The sequence below is a fragment of the Pogoniulus pusillus genome, chromosome 1 (assembly GCF_015220805.1).
Source record: "Pogoniulus pusillus isolate bPogPus1 chromosome 1, bPogPus1.pri, whole genome shotgun sequence".
Classification (NCBI taxonomy): Eukaryota; Metazoa; Chordata; class Aves; order Piciformes; family Lybiidae; genus Pogoniulus; species Pogoniulus pusillus.
The window spans coordinates 11,162,743-11,177,425 of NC_087264.1; the positions used below are offsets into that span (position 1 = coordinate 11,162,743).

Here is a 14,683-nt window from a genome sequence, read left to right on the forward strand (position 1 = left end):
TTGCTGTCTACAACTACCTGAGGGGTGGTTGTGGCCAGGGGGAGGTTGCTCTCTTCTCTCAGGTGGCCAGCACCAGAACGAGAGGACACAGCCTCAGGCTGCGCCAGGGGAGATTTAGGCTGGAGGTGAGGAGAAAGTTCTTCACTGAGAGAGTCATTGGACACTGGAATGGGCTGCCTGGGGAGGTGGTGGAGTCGCCGTCCCTGGGGCAGTTCAAGGCAAGGTTGGATGTGGCACTTGGTGCCATGGTCTAGCCTTGAGCTCTGTGGTAAAGGGTTGGACTTGATGATCTGTGAGGTCTCTTCCAACCTTGGTGATACTGTGATACTGTGAATAGCCTGATTTGCTCTGCTGCTTTTTTTCCATATCCTTTTAAAAATATATTGGGTTTTTTTTTTTTTTTTTTTTTTGTTTTTGTTACAGGACTGTCTGGCACAAGCTAACATACATTTGGAGTGCCAGCACTGGTCAGGATGTTAAAGTAAATGGATTTCTGGACAGGATGGAAGATGAGATTACAGAGCACTTTCTCCAGACAGTCACTTCTAAAGTCAAGGTATGGGAGACTGAGATGAACGGTGAATATTTTAAGGCTGCAGTTCACTCTCATGTCCTGATTTGGAAACAGTGAAACTGTAGTTTGGTCTTCAGGCCCAGTACCTTCCTCTGCCTTGTCTGAAGATGTACATAGAGAGCTTTATCTTTTCCAGTTTTGGGGATGCTGGTTTCACTGTTTGTCGTATTTACTCAATTCAAGAAGGATGTTGAGGTGCTGGAACATGTCCAGAGAAGGGCAATGAAGCTGGTGAGGGGCCTGGAGCACAAATCCTATGAGGAGAGGTTGAGGGAGCTGGGCCTGTTTAGCCTGGAGAAGAGGAGGCTCAGGGGTGATCTTATTACTGTCTACAACTACCTGTAGGGGCATTGTAGCCAGGTGGGGGGTGGCCTCTTCTCCCAGGCAACCAGCAATAGAACAAGGGGACACAGTCTCAAGTTGTGCCAGGGTAGGTATAGGCTGGATGTTAGGAAGAAGTTCTTCACAGAGAGAGTGATTTCCCATTGGAATGGGCTGCCCAGGGAGGTGGTGGAGGCACCATCCCTGGGGGTCTTCAAGAAAAGCCTGGCTGAGGCACTTAGTGCCATGGTCTAGTTGAGTGGATAGGGCAGGGTGATAGGTTGGACTGGATGATCTTGGAGGTCTCTTCCAACCTGGTTGATTCTATGATTCTATGATTCTACTGATGTGTTACAAATAAGCACCCCATGGTGCACCTGGGCACCTGGACCCCAAGGGTTGTAATTCACCTGATACCTACTGTATCAGAAATGAGTAATCAGTTATGAATTATGGCTACTGATTTCCGTATTAATATTAATTTTTAATATTAATATTTTTAAATGGGAAAATTCATAGAATCAACCAGGCTGGAAGAGACTTCCAAAATCCAGTCCAACCTAGCACCCAGCCCTAGCCATTCAACTAGACCATGGCACTAAGTGCCTCATCCAGTCTTTTCTTGAATACCTCCAGGGATAGCAGCTCCACCACCTCCCTGGACAGCCCATTCCAATGCCAATCACTGTCACTGCCAACAACTTCCTTCTAACATCCAGCCTATACCTCCCCTGGCACAACTTGAGACTGTGCCTTTGTTCTGTTGCTCGTTGCCTGGGAGAAGAGATCGGCCCCCACCTGGCTACAGCCTCCTTTCAGGTAGTTGTAGAGAGCAATGAGGTCAACCCTGAGCCTCCTCTGCTCCAGGCTAAACAACCCCAGCTCCCTCAGCCTCTCACAGGGCTGTACTCCAGGCCCTTCACCAGCTTCTTTGCCCTTCTCTGAAGTTCTTTAGATTTTCAGTCAACAAGAAGCAATTGCATATTGTGAAACAGTTTAAACAATCAGAACTTGGAAAACAATAATGCAAGAACAGGAAAAATTCTACCTAATGCCTATGGAGTCTGGGCATTCACTCCAGCATATACTCACGACACCTTTGGTCCCTGAGTAAGTCTCCTGTATGAAAGACGCTTTCAAACTCGTATGACCCCGGGGTAAAATACAATTATTTCAGGTGGAGGAGGAGGGAGATGCTGCTAAGCTGGCCGGTGTGAGCTGCATACACCTGACCACCTGTTAACGAGCCGCAAATGAGGAGAGGCTCCGTGCAGACAAAGGCACCGCGGTGCAGAATGGCTACTGTAGGAAAGGCTACTGTAGAAAGGGCTGAAGTAGAAAGGCAGAAGGTAGAAAGGTGTGCTTTCTAAATCATCCCCCTGTATACACTCGATTTTGAAATCAAACTGGCCAGTAGGCACCAGCACCATTGTTCTGGCCAGTGAACTCAAGCTTCCTGCCTCCTTTGACTGCCAGGCACGTTGAGGGCAGCACAAGACACCTGACATGAGGTGCTAGGCCCCCGAGCCCTCAAAGCTTTGCTGGGGTGAAACCCTTTTTGTTTGCTCATCTACTTGCTCCCCGATCCTGCTTCGACAGGATGAGGAGAGCCAGGGTTAAACATGCCTGGCAGGATTTATGCCCTACCGGGACACCTACTCAACTTCAGCTGCTGAGCATCTTTCTGGGGCAGTGATAATTCACAGAGCCCAAGGCTGTGGTGGGTTGTAGAGAAGACTGACAGAAGTTTATCCCTCCCTTGAGATAAGCTCCACTCCCTTCACACTCTCTATTATTACACTGTTAGCCCAGACATCCACATTCATATCCAGGGCTCCATATCTAGAGCACACAATTGCATGCTCCTAATAGTGTGTGATGTCATGGGTTTCTTTGGGAAGCTCCCCTAAGCATCCTCAGGCTCATTGCACAGGCTCCCTTGAGCATAGTGAAGGCGACAAAAGGAAAAGAAATGAAACCTTGGCCACACTGCACAGTTTTGGTCTCTAGAGCTCACTGACAGTCTGTCCTATGGGCCCACACATTAAGATGGAAGGCGAGGGTGCTTCTGACAGGCAGCATGGACCACCCTGGAGAGAAACATAAGACCTAGGACTCAGGTTTTTGGTCCTTTTCTGGGTCTGTCAACACAGGCTTTGAACTGTGAAAGACAGATTTTATGCCCTGCCTGTCTGCTAAATGATCCTTAGATTTTCCCACTGAGTAAGAGGCAATGGCCATGCTGGGAGCAGGATGCCAGAGCAGAATGGCACAGAACAACCAGCTCTTCCTGTGCTCCCCGTCTGTAGGGGTACCTTTTACATAGTCCCCAGATTATAGCTATTGCTACCCATGTTTCATAGGTTTTTTTTGCCTTCTAGGTTTGGGCTTAAGGAATTAGTACATATCCTTCCTGCATTTGAATTGTTTCTTTCTTTCATGTTTTGCTTTTCTTGGAAATGAAAGCACAGGATGCTGCAGCTTGTGGAGTCCGTTTCCGAGAGCAGAAAGAGCTTACAGCACAGTAATCCACATCTGTTGTCTGTGCTGTGTCTGCACAAGCACCCTTTGACTCTGTCAGTCTCTTTTCCTCAGGGAACACTGAAGGAGCACTTCAAACAGAATGACAGTGGTTTTGACTACATCCTTGAATCCTTAAGGCAAAGCTTTTTGGCATTTGACAAGAAAAAAACAGACATGTATGAGGTAAGAAATAAGTGAGAAACTAAGAACAAGATGTGACTCTGGAAAATCATTGAAATTAGTACTTGAACCTCTGGATGGCACAGTATTTGAGCATTAATTCAATCCAATTTTGTCTCTTGTTTGAAGGGCTATTAAAGATCTAGTGGTCTCAGTCCAGTTTATTTACTTAAAAGAGTTGGCTATCTTCTTTACACTGACAGTTAGGATCTTGCTGTGATCTTGCCAGAGAAACCAACAAATGAAGAAATGTGGAAACTGAATGTACCTCCCAAAGCCAGAGGAGAAGTATTGGGCAGTCTCTGATCCTGTCATTGCTCAAATACCTTTATATTGGAAAGCTTTTCAGCTTCTAATGCGCTTCAACCTTAGTTGTGAGGAATATTTGTCCCTTGGATGGAGAGTGGACACACAGAGAGGTGAAAGTTCCACATCCCCAAAGGACATAATCTCTCAGGCAGAGTTTAAGATTCCAGGGTTGGTAAAGAAAAATTCACAGAGCACCTAAGATTTTCACCTTTAGAGTAGCCTAAACAATTTGTCTAGGGTCTCACAGCACCTTTCAGCTTGTCTCTTTGGCAATGAGATTTGTACCTGGGGTACCCTCTTTTTGTACCTGTGCCTCACATGTCCCCCTGACCACCAGATCCTTTCTCTTACCTGCCCAGGTCTGTGGGCTCTTTGTTAGTGCTGATTTTAATTAACATTTGGAAATGTAGAAAAAGGTAATGGAGCAGAACAAAATAGAAACTATTCTGCTGTTGTTCAGAGCCCATCACTGGACATTATGTCACATTAGTGCTGGGCCAAGCAGCAGCTTGGTGGTGGGGAGCTGTGCCAGAGCTGTCTGTCTCTTGCTTTGTCTGTTTTGGACAAGGGTGGGGATTTCCTGTACCTTTGGACTGCAGCCTAAAACTGCTCTGATTTCAATTGTTAGTGAAAATGTGGTTTCTGTGCAACATTCCATCTCGCCTTGGAAACATTCATTTTCCCTCACCCTTTCAGGCACTGTGTGCTATCAGCCCTGGAGTTTCTCAGCAGGTAGTGAGTGGCTCAAGGATGTTCAGGCAACTTCTCTGTGCCCAGACACAGCTGTATGCCCAAGGGTGTGGCCCTAGGATCTGTCTAGTGAGGATGTTTCAGGGAGGCTGCATCTGTCGTTGCCTGTAGTCTGAGCTGTCCCCAAGTGATGTGCTCTTTAGTGTGGTGCTAAGCCAAGTACTGCTGCTGCTCTTGAATATGAGTGACCTCAGCTAACTGGTCTCATTGCTTTTAGTGGAATGTCTCTGTAACACTCTCTCTCTCTCTCTGCATATATATATTGTCATCCACACACACTTTGGAGGCACTCTATATGTTAAACCAGGCATTTTAGATGAGTAATTAAACAAAGAAATGGGACAGCCATCTACATGGACCCTGTATCTGCTGTCTACACTGCTCAGAGTCCTATAGATATGGTCTGATCCCTGCATAGTACAGGGAAGTTAATCTGAGTATCTTTGCTCTGGAACAGGCCCTTGTCAAGGCTGTCAGTGCCATCGTTATTACAGAGTATGTGCAATCCCTCCTGACCACTTCCAGGAAACCATCTTCTGTGCAGAGGAGGAGGATTGTCAGCAAGATAGAAGAAGATCATAGGATGCTGCAAACCATCTTTAAAGAGTGCTTAGTAAGTCTTTGATATGGTTTTACTCTCCATCATCAAAAACAGTACTGGCAGAGCAAAAGGCTCCAAAAGCACCAGAAGTGCTTAAGAGGTCTTACCACAGTTGCATTCAGCTTCACAGAAACGACAATTAGAGGTGCTGATGACCCTTCAGATCTGCCAGAAGCTGATAGTTTATAGTTTTGAAATGTGTGACTAGAGGAGGCAAGTTTCACACTCCTGCCACTGAAATAAGAATGAGGCACACTCCTCTGAGCTGGTAAGACAGCTCCAAAGCTATCAACTCCCCCAGGTTAGCCTTTGGTAAATGGCATGGGGATGCAGAGGAGGAAGAGCTGTGCTCCCTACAGTGCTTACTCTTGAGCCTTTGGAGTGGTGAACCAAATCAATTGCTTCACATCTTCACCTTCTCCTTGGATTTCCTTCTATGGCTGCTCCTCCCTGACCATGGGGTGTGAGTTGTTACTACTCCATCTGGCCTCCTCCCTTCCTGCAGGCCCTTTCCAGCCCCTTAGAGTGGGGATGATGGCTGCATAAGTCATTTCCTCATGCTGCAGTGTTTCGTCATGGACGGAAACAGGCTGATGCTGTTGTGGTTGGTGATGGTTGCAGAAAGGAATGAGTTTTCCTGTAGAGGTAAATACCTCACACCATTATGAGGTAAGGATGCACTGTATAAGGGAAAGGTTGGATGTAAAAGCAGAGCCACACCTTTGAAGAAAACTTGTGGAAAAATGCTAGGTCTGGTTTGCAGAAGCAATTTCAGAAGCTTAAAAAAGCCTCATTTCTTAATTCATAATCTGGTGTAATTTGCAGTGCCACATGAGGCATCTGTGGATGCCATCAGGCTGTCACATGAGTCCTTTGATTACCCCAGGGCAAGGACTGCAATGCCAGCAGCATCCCCTCTGGTGGCTGCTCCAGCTGGAGCATTGTTGCCATGCAATGTCCCCTGGCACAGTTCTTTTGCAAATGCAGGCTGAGAGTGCCCAGGCATAGCACTTTGTAAGGAGCTGGGCCCAGCATCATGCTAACGGTTGCAAAGTCAGTCTGGTAACAGGACTTAGATGGGACAGAGTAGATTAAAAAAAAATCTATTTCTCCTAGACAAATCCCCCTGCAAGTAATTTGTCAGCAATTCTTGCTTTGCACAAAGAGCAAAATTAAATCAAAATAATCATAGAATCATAGAATCAACCAGGTTGGAAGAGACCTCCAAGATCATCCAGTCCAACCTATCCCCCAGCCCTAGCCAGTCAACTACACCATGGCACTAAGTGCCTCAGCCAGTCTTTTCTTGAACACTTCCAGGGACAGCCACTCCACCATCTCCCCGGGCAGCCCATTCCAATGGGAAATCACTCTGTGAAGAACTTCCTCCTAATATCCAGCCTATACTTCCCCTGGCAATCTGTAGACTCCTCTAAAAAAGATGTCAAACCCATTGCGATTAATGCATTGGTTTCATGGTGGAAAGCTGGAAGTTGCCAGTGCTTTTATCTGGAGACTCACTTCTCCTGGAGTGATCAATCACAGATGAGTCAATGCTTTGAGCAACTGAGCCACCGGGAATAGCAGGAGGATTCTCTGATCTCAACTCTGAAGTTTACCAGTGATACTGTGCTCAGCTCAAGGAAAGCAGGGTTTATAGTGTAAAGGAGGTACAGGAAATCTAATTATCTGCTAAATCCCTGCATTCAATTTGGGTAAAAAAAAGTTAGCACTGTTTCCCTTGTATTCCCAGTCAGCTTTCTTACTTGATTTGGGAGCCACTGCAAACCTCAAGGAGGAAATGCATGTGATTTGCAGGGGACAGCCTGATCCTCAGTCAAATGAGGTACATGGTTATGCATGCAAAATATGTACTCTGCTGCAGACTGAATTTATCATGCAGTTGCTGTACAGGCTGCACCTGCTCCCTGCACTGCTCTGCCCTTTCTTCAGACTCTTCCTTTCCCTCTGTCTTCAAAACACATTAGGAAATACCTTGCTTCTCTCCCAAGAGCAGTAGGTGTCAAAGCGACTTGGGCACTGCTGACAAGGCATCCTCTCTCTTGTCCTTTTCAACTGCAGGCTGTTTATCTTTGACTGCTTGTGTGGTGTTTTACTAAATCTGACACCTTCTAATTAATTAGCATTTTGTAATAGTGAGCTTGCCAAGTAGGAAGCTGTGCAGTATCAGTGCCTTAGGAGCTGAGTAGAGCTTGTGTTCTGCGCAGAGCTAGGCATGCTGCGTGTCTGCAGCGCAGAGGAAGAGAGAGAAGGCTGCCTTCAAATATGACTATGATTCTTAATTTATGTTCAATGCAGAGGTGAGCTGCACCAAGAATAAGGCCTGCTGATTCTAATGCCCTGTGGAGATCAGGGGAACCTGGGCTTCTCCTTCCCCACTTTGGCAGCCTGCTCTCTAGGTTTGCTTTGTCAGAGTCCCTGTGGACATGATGGCATCAATAATTCAGGGAAGTGGTGTAATCACATTACTTCACCAAGGAAATATGTGAGCAAGACCTGAAGCTCTCCCGTGGCAGTTCATCCACACCGTGCTTCCTCTGGCTCTGCTAAAAATGCTCTGTGTTTCTTGATGAGGCTTTCTTCTGTGTGCTCCAGTTTAGAGGGAGCTGACTGTATGTAGCATCTACCAGCCATGTCGTATCCTTTGCAGTGTTCACCCTTGCCTCATCTTTTCTCTTTCCTGTTAGAAGTTCTGTGTCTCCTCACCCTCTCCCAAAAGTTGCTTTTCTGTCCCTGGGCTTGCTCCAGAGCAAAAGAAATGCCATTGTGCCTGGCCAACAGAGCTTATTTTTGCATAAGTACAAGGCTGTGCTTACCTCCAGAAGCAAACCACTTCCCAAAAGGTGAAATGGCCTTGAGAGAGCAGGTTATGTAGCGAAAAATAAGGTGCGTTTACCTGTTTTGCCAAAGGAAATGTGAAAGGGGATTCTGTGCTGCTGAAGGCAGTCACTCAATGCCCTGGAAACAGTCTGTAGCTATACTCTGGTTTCTTTTCTCCTGCCCAGGAGGGAAAACAGGCTTCTATATAGGCAGAGACAGTCCTGCAAAGATCCTAATCCACGCAAGGAGATGCCCAGTCTGACACGAGTCCAGCTCTGAATGTCATAGCTTTTTCTTCTGCCCTGAAAACATCTTTGCTTCTGTCCCCAGGGTCCTGCAGCTGGTCCCTTCAAGGACCCTATAAAAGCAATTTTAGAACTTATTCAAGCATCTGATGCCGAGGGAATGAAAATAGCACTTCTGCCCATTCTCAAGGAATTTCCTGGTCTAAGGTGAGAACTTTTATTGGTTTGGCTCCTGGAGATTCTTACATGATTACTTGCCACCAGAAGACATACAGCAGTGTTAGTCTTTTGGTACTTTATGCAGTGTGCTGGGCCAGGCATACTGTTTCCCTTTGAAGGCACTCATGAGGGTAAATGAAACAACTGTCAATAAAGCAGGGATGATGTGGAAAAATAGAACTTGGATGGACAGTTTGCAGGCACATGTGTGCCAAATGTAAGTTTCAACAACATCCTTAAGTCAGGTGTTTCATAACTTCCAAGCACTTGACTTTTGGCTTTAACACTTCACCAGTCAGTTTCTAGTGTAATTATTTCCACAAAATTCTAGGCATATTCAGCAAGAACATATACTTCAGGTTTGCACAGGAAGCTCTTAACAGAAATGAAAACAACTTTGGTTGAAGAAGAGACGAGGAGGCTCAGAGGTGATCTCATTGCTGTCTACAACTACCTGAAGGGAGGCTGTAGCCAGGTGGGAGTTGGTCTCTTCTCTCAGACAACCAGCAACAGAACAAAGGGACACACTTTCAAGTTGTGCCGGGGGAGGCATAGGCTGGATGTTAGGAGGAAGTTCTTGCCAGAGAGAGTGATTGGCATTGGAATGGGCTGCCCAGGGAGGTGGTAGAGTTGCCATGCCTGGAGGCATTCAAGAAAAGACTGTATGTGGCACTTAGTGCCATGGTGTAGTTGACTGGCTAGGGCTGGGTGCTAGGTTGGACTGGATGATTTTGGAGGTCTCTTCCAACATGGTTCATTCTATGATTCTACTTCCTAATAGGTGAGGTCTTAGCTAACTGCATTTGTTCCAAAGCCTGTGGTTCAATACATCTATCTTTTGTTCTGGTGTCTTTTACTGGTGACTATCTTTCCAAGTTAACATGATTAACAGCATGGAGCTTTCTGTCACAGGATGCTGTGAAGGCCAAAAATGTCAATAGCTTCAAATGGGGAGCAGACAAATTGTGGTAGATAGTGATTTCAGTGGCTGTTCAACATGACAGTCATGATACAACCCCCAGCAAAGGAAGTCCTTAAAATGCAGACTGCCAGAAGCACAACAAAACAAACGCCCCCAAAACAAAACAATAACACACACAAACCCCCACAACCCCCCACAACAAACCACAATCAAACTATAGAGAGATCATATTCTGTGTTGTTTGTTTTCTATGTGATTTTCCTAAGCATTTGCTACTTCTGAAGAAGCTATTGAGCTAAAAAGCTGCTTATCTAATACAGCATGGCAATTCTTAGACTCTTACAACACACACACACATATAAAAATACTAATAGATATATATAACTATATATTTATAGATATAGATATAGCATAGGAAGTGGGGATCATAGGAAGTGTGTATCATAGGAACTACTAAGAAGAATGTTATTTTGATTCAATTCTCAGGGGAGGTTATCCTGGTGTGAGTAGATGCACTGTTCTTGATTTTGGCAGACCCCCAGATGTTTAAAACTGTTTGGCTTGGATATATTTGCCCTGTTTGTTAATCAGAATAAACAGTGTGGCCTCACTCAGTGAAGCAATGACATGTAGGACAGAAACCCTATAGCCTTCTAGAAGAACAAGAGGTGGCTCCATTAGACGGGGAGAAATGGTATCCAAAATGCTTCCAAATTGTAGCCAGGTGGGGAGTGGCCTCTTCTCCCAGGCAACCAGCAACAGAACAAGGGGACACAGTCTCAAGTTGTGCCGGGGAAAGTATAGGCTGGATGTTAGGAGGAAGTTCTTGCCAGAGAGAGTGATTGGCATTGGAATGGGCTGCCCAGGGAGGTGGTGGAGGTACCGTCCCTGGAGGTCTTCAAGAGAAGACTGGATGAGGCACTTAGTGCCATGGTCTAGTTGACTGGCTGGGTGCTAGGTTGGCCTGGATGATCTTGGAGGTCTCTTCCTACCTGGTTGATTCTATGATTCAAATGGTCAAATGCAGAGTTACCCAAACCCCATCATGATAGAAACAGAGACACCTGAAGTGATTTCCACGATTTCATGGGGATGCTGTGTGCACTGGGCTTAGGACTCATGAGCTCAGCCATATCTCACACAGCTTGTGTGATATGACCTCCTCTGTTAGGTGTCCAGAGAGGTGCCAAAGAGCAACTCAACAGCTTCCAATCTTTACACCGTTCCAGCAAAAGGGAATGATAGGAAGGAAGAATCTTTTTTCCTTGTCTTGTTCACTGATCTGCCTTCTTTTTCATTTGGAAAGGAAGGAACATCTGAGTACAGTGCTGGACATGAAAGACTCAGTCAGCCGAGAAGACAGAGCTGCTCTCTTGAAGGCATTTCATGATAACTACAGGGTACCAGAAACAGAAGCAAACTTGCTTTTTGCAGACATAGAAGTAAAACCTAGAAGATATGGGCTCTGTAGCTGCCTCTGCTGTTAGTAAAGGTAGGGGAGTGTGTGTGTGTATGTATGTGACAGACACAGGCATTCCTGTTTACAGAGAGGTGGAACAACTATGGCTGTACCATCACCTCCCTGACCTCCTCATTGCTGCATACTCTGTGCCTCCTTCTCTCTCTCCATCTGCAAATTTCCACATCATGAAGCATTGTGTGTAGATAGTGCAGGGTTCCAAATGTTTAGATGGGTGTTTCAGGTACAGCAGGGAGAAGGTAGAAGGACAAAGGTCTTCATCCTTGTCCTTTGCTCCCTTCTGTGTCCCTAAAGCAAGGTCATTCTGCAGCATACATCTGCTCCCTCCCAGCTCTTAGCATGTGTGCATGGGCAGATTCTCCCAACAAGTGCTGCTGCCTCCTGGCAGGGCTTTCTGCGGGATTTTCTCCTTGATGGTCCTCCTGCTTCCCTAGTGCCGAGGGGAGGGATATGTAAGCTCCTCTACTGCCCCCTCGATGAGAGCTGCTTTAATTAAAGTGGGCTTGGTCCTCTTGAGGTGACTGTCCTGCTGTGAGCGCCAGAGGCAAGTGTGCCCCCTCCATGCTGGCAGCAGCAGCTGGTGGCAGAAGGGAGGAGGGATAAAAATCAGAGGATGACTGTCACTCTGTGGTCTTAAATCCCCTGGCCTGAATTGCCAGGGTTCATTTGGAGCACCTGCAATCTCCTTTCAGTTTCCCAAGGGATTCCTTTGCATTCACGGATTGAGGATTTTTTTTTCAGGGGGGTAAGCTGCAGCAGATTTTGAAACTAAGCAGATCCTCATGGTTTAAAAATACTTCTTAGTGGAGGACATGCAGCTGTTCATTTCACTTTAAATAATCTGCAACTTCTTTTTAGTTCAAATTTGTCCAAGTTCGAGCCAAATAATTTTTTTAAATGTTTGCCAGTCCAGAGCCCTTGACCATCAGAAATAGTCCCCCTTGATTGTCACCAGTCACCTTCTGTTGGATAAGCTGAGTGTCTCAGGTTGAGAAGTGTGGTCCCTTCCTTCCTCCTCCACTCTGTGGTGTCACCACTTATTTATAGCTTCCCATGTTAGCAGATCAAGGATGAGCTACTCAGGGCTCTGACCTGGGGCCTCCAGGCACAAGCAGACAACAGGCTACCCTGGTAGCAGAACGAGAAAGCAATTAAAGAAACTATTATTAAGTGTACAAGTTTTCCCTTTCTAAGGAAAATTGATTCTGATATAATGAACTGGCTGTCAGCTGTCTGCTTTTATACCTTCCTTTAAAGAAATTATCAATGGCATCACCTTGGCTTTAGAAAATATATTCAGGAACATGTTTTTAAAACACAGTCAGTCAGCCTCCTGTTTGCTGCAATCCCCAGGGTAAATAGCCTCCCCAATCCCAGAAGACCTGGTGGAGTCTGCAGTGAGGTAGAAGCATCTGTGTAGCACAGGTTGGCTGCCTCACCCAAGCTCAGTAATGGTGAAATCGGTTATGGGATGAGCTCAAAGGAAGATCACCTTCCTTCTGCCATCCCAGCCCTGTGAGTTTGCTGCTACACTCTGGGATGTGGCCTGCAGGTACATTGAGAATCATCTGCTTTCTCCCATCCAGGAACACAAGAGTTGTGCATATTTGTCCCTTCCATACGTGGAGGTGAGAGGCCTTTGGAAAAGCATTATCTTACTGTTTCATGTTAGCATGAAATAACATCCCAGAGAAGGAGTGAGCAGGTTTGGCTAGATGAAAGAGGGAGCAGCAGGGATGTTGCCCACTGCCATGGGCCCATGAATCATGTTAGTCAGAGTAGCCCAGGAAATGGAGCATTTCAGCAAGTCAGTGTTGATACAATTTCATGCAAGAGTCTGTGCGTAGGAGGGATGGGTTTGCTGTTTGACCCTTGTCTGTGTTCTGCATTCTGACAAGTGCAATTAAATTACCCAGCTTTTTTTCTTGTTTTCTGTCAGGCCTGCAGTGAGAATCATGAGGTTTTGCTCCCATGTGGCAGTATGTGCAATCACAGCTCCTGGGAAGCTTCAGGGACCCGTGCAACTGGATTTATGAGGAAGCCTGAGCAGTAATGGAAGACAAAATACTTACACCTCTGAAGAAAATCGTGTGGCCCAAATCCTAATCTTCTTTACAAAGCCCAGGCCAAAGATGAACAAGATATGGCAGAAAAACATTCAAAATTTCCTAGAGATTGCCACTTACCTGAGTCCTGGTGGTTATTCCCAGGATGTGGCATGGTGGTGTGCAGAGGATGGAGAAGGTTCCCTCCCCCCCTCACCAAATTTGTGTCTGTTGTTTCATTCAGTCTCATGTGAAACCCAGGACTGCTGCACCACATGGTGCCCTAACAGATGACATCGCATTGTAACCTCCACCAGAGACTCAGGACTCTGGAATTCTGCCTAGCCCATGGTGCCAGCAGTGGTGATGGATTTGGGCACCTGGGTTCACTCCCTGAAGCCCTGCACCAGGATGGGTGCAGGCAGGGCTACCTTTTCTCTCGCTCCACACACATGAAGGCTGTGACCTGCTTTGGGGGCAGCCTGCCATGGTGCTTGCTAGCTGTGGGATGGGGAGCTCTTCCTATATGTGTTTTACAGCTGGCCTGGAGCACAGTCTTGCATTAATTTTTATACTTCATTTACTGGAAATTTCCTCCTTGAGAAGGAGGGGAATGCCTCATGGGAAGCAGGCAGTGAAAGGAGCTGTTTGTCCCAGCCTCTGGGCAAGGTCTGTGCTGTTTTCAGATAGGCAGTTTCATTTCAAAAACACTGATTTTTCTTCCCAGTTATCTATGGATTGGTCACCATCTCCAGCTTGGATTTGGTTCAAGGCCCTCCTTTGCTATTGTGTCATTACTGCTCCTCTCTGCCCATGTAAACAAGCAAAAAGGCTCTACTACCTCAGATGTGCCACTGCTTTTCTGAGTGAGCGTTCTCCCCTCAGAAGAGACAAATCTGCGTATAACCCATCAGTGTGTGAGGTGAGGGCCAAATCAGACCCAGAGACCAGGGGAAAGTGCAGACTCAAATGGGTCCTGCCATGCTCTGCAGTGCATGTGTCCCCAGGGTGTTCTGGCTCAAGGATGGCTTCCTTGCCCAGAGTATTTTGCACAGGTGAAGTGAATTTGACAGCACCCAGGGCAGGTTTATAAATATCATGAGCTTTGCTCCTGGCACAGCATGGAACGTGGGGCAAGTGGCAGAGAAGTAGTAAGGAACAGGCTGCTTCATCTCCAGGGAGTCATCTGTGGACTTTCAGACCACCATGAGACTTTGTCATTGTTACCCTCTGTCCCTCACAATCATTAAAAGGCAGTGAGAGCAACCTGTGACCTGCCTGCCCTTCCTGATGGCACATCTGATTCAAAAGCCCAGCTCCTCTGTCCCTTGCATTTTATAGGTGTCTGTTGCAGCTGCAGTGAGACCTTTCCTGCACGCTGGGAGACTGGGGGGAGCTGGCAAAGCTGCAGCCTGGCAGGGTGGGTGTGAATCAGGCTGTGGACCTGTGTGGATACCTGCCCTCTGAGGAGTGCCAGCCTTGCCAGCACGCTGGGCCAATCACCCTCCTCTCCCACCTAACTGCATGTTTTTTTCAAGGGCAGGAGGGGATGGGAGACCTAAGTGCCACATCAGGGTCAGACTCAGCTTCTGCTGAGAGGCATTTCAAGCAGCAAGCCTTCTGGAGAAAATAAATACAAACCCCTCTGACATTTCAATCATGATTGGGCTAAA

The 14,683-nt window shown here is 46.6% G+C and overlaps 1 protein-coding gene across 1 annotated transcript in view; it reads left to right on the forward strand.

Moving 5' to 3' along the window:
- Window positions 1-13,133, forward strand: part of LOC135173187 (uncharacterized) — a 57,615-nt gene extending 44,482 nt beyond the window's left edge. The window contains exons 9-14 of the mRNA XM_064145688.1: window positions 424-556; window positions 3,491-3,601; window positions 5,115-5,270; window positions 8,430-8,551; window positions 10,792-10,977; window positions 12,905-13,133. Coding sequence (XP_064001758.1) covers window positions 424-556; window positions 3,491-3,601; window positions 5,115-5,270; window positions 8,430-8,551; window positions 10,792-10,972 — 703 coding nt within the window. The 3' untranslated portion in view covers window positions 10,973-10,977; window positions 12,905-13,133. The remainder of the gene's footprint in view (window positions 1-423; window positions 557-3,490; window positions 3,602-5,114; window positions 5,271-8,429; window positions 8,552-10,791; window positions 10,978-12,904) is intronic.
- Window positions 13,134-14,683: the final 1,550 nt, after the last annotated feature.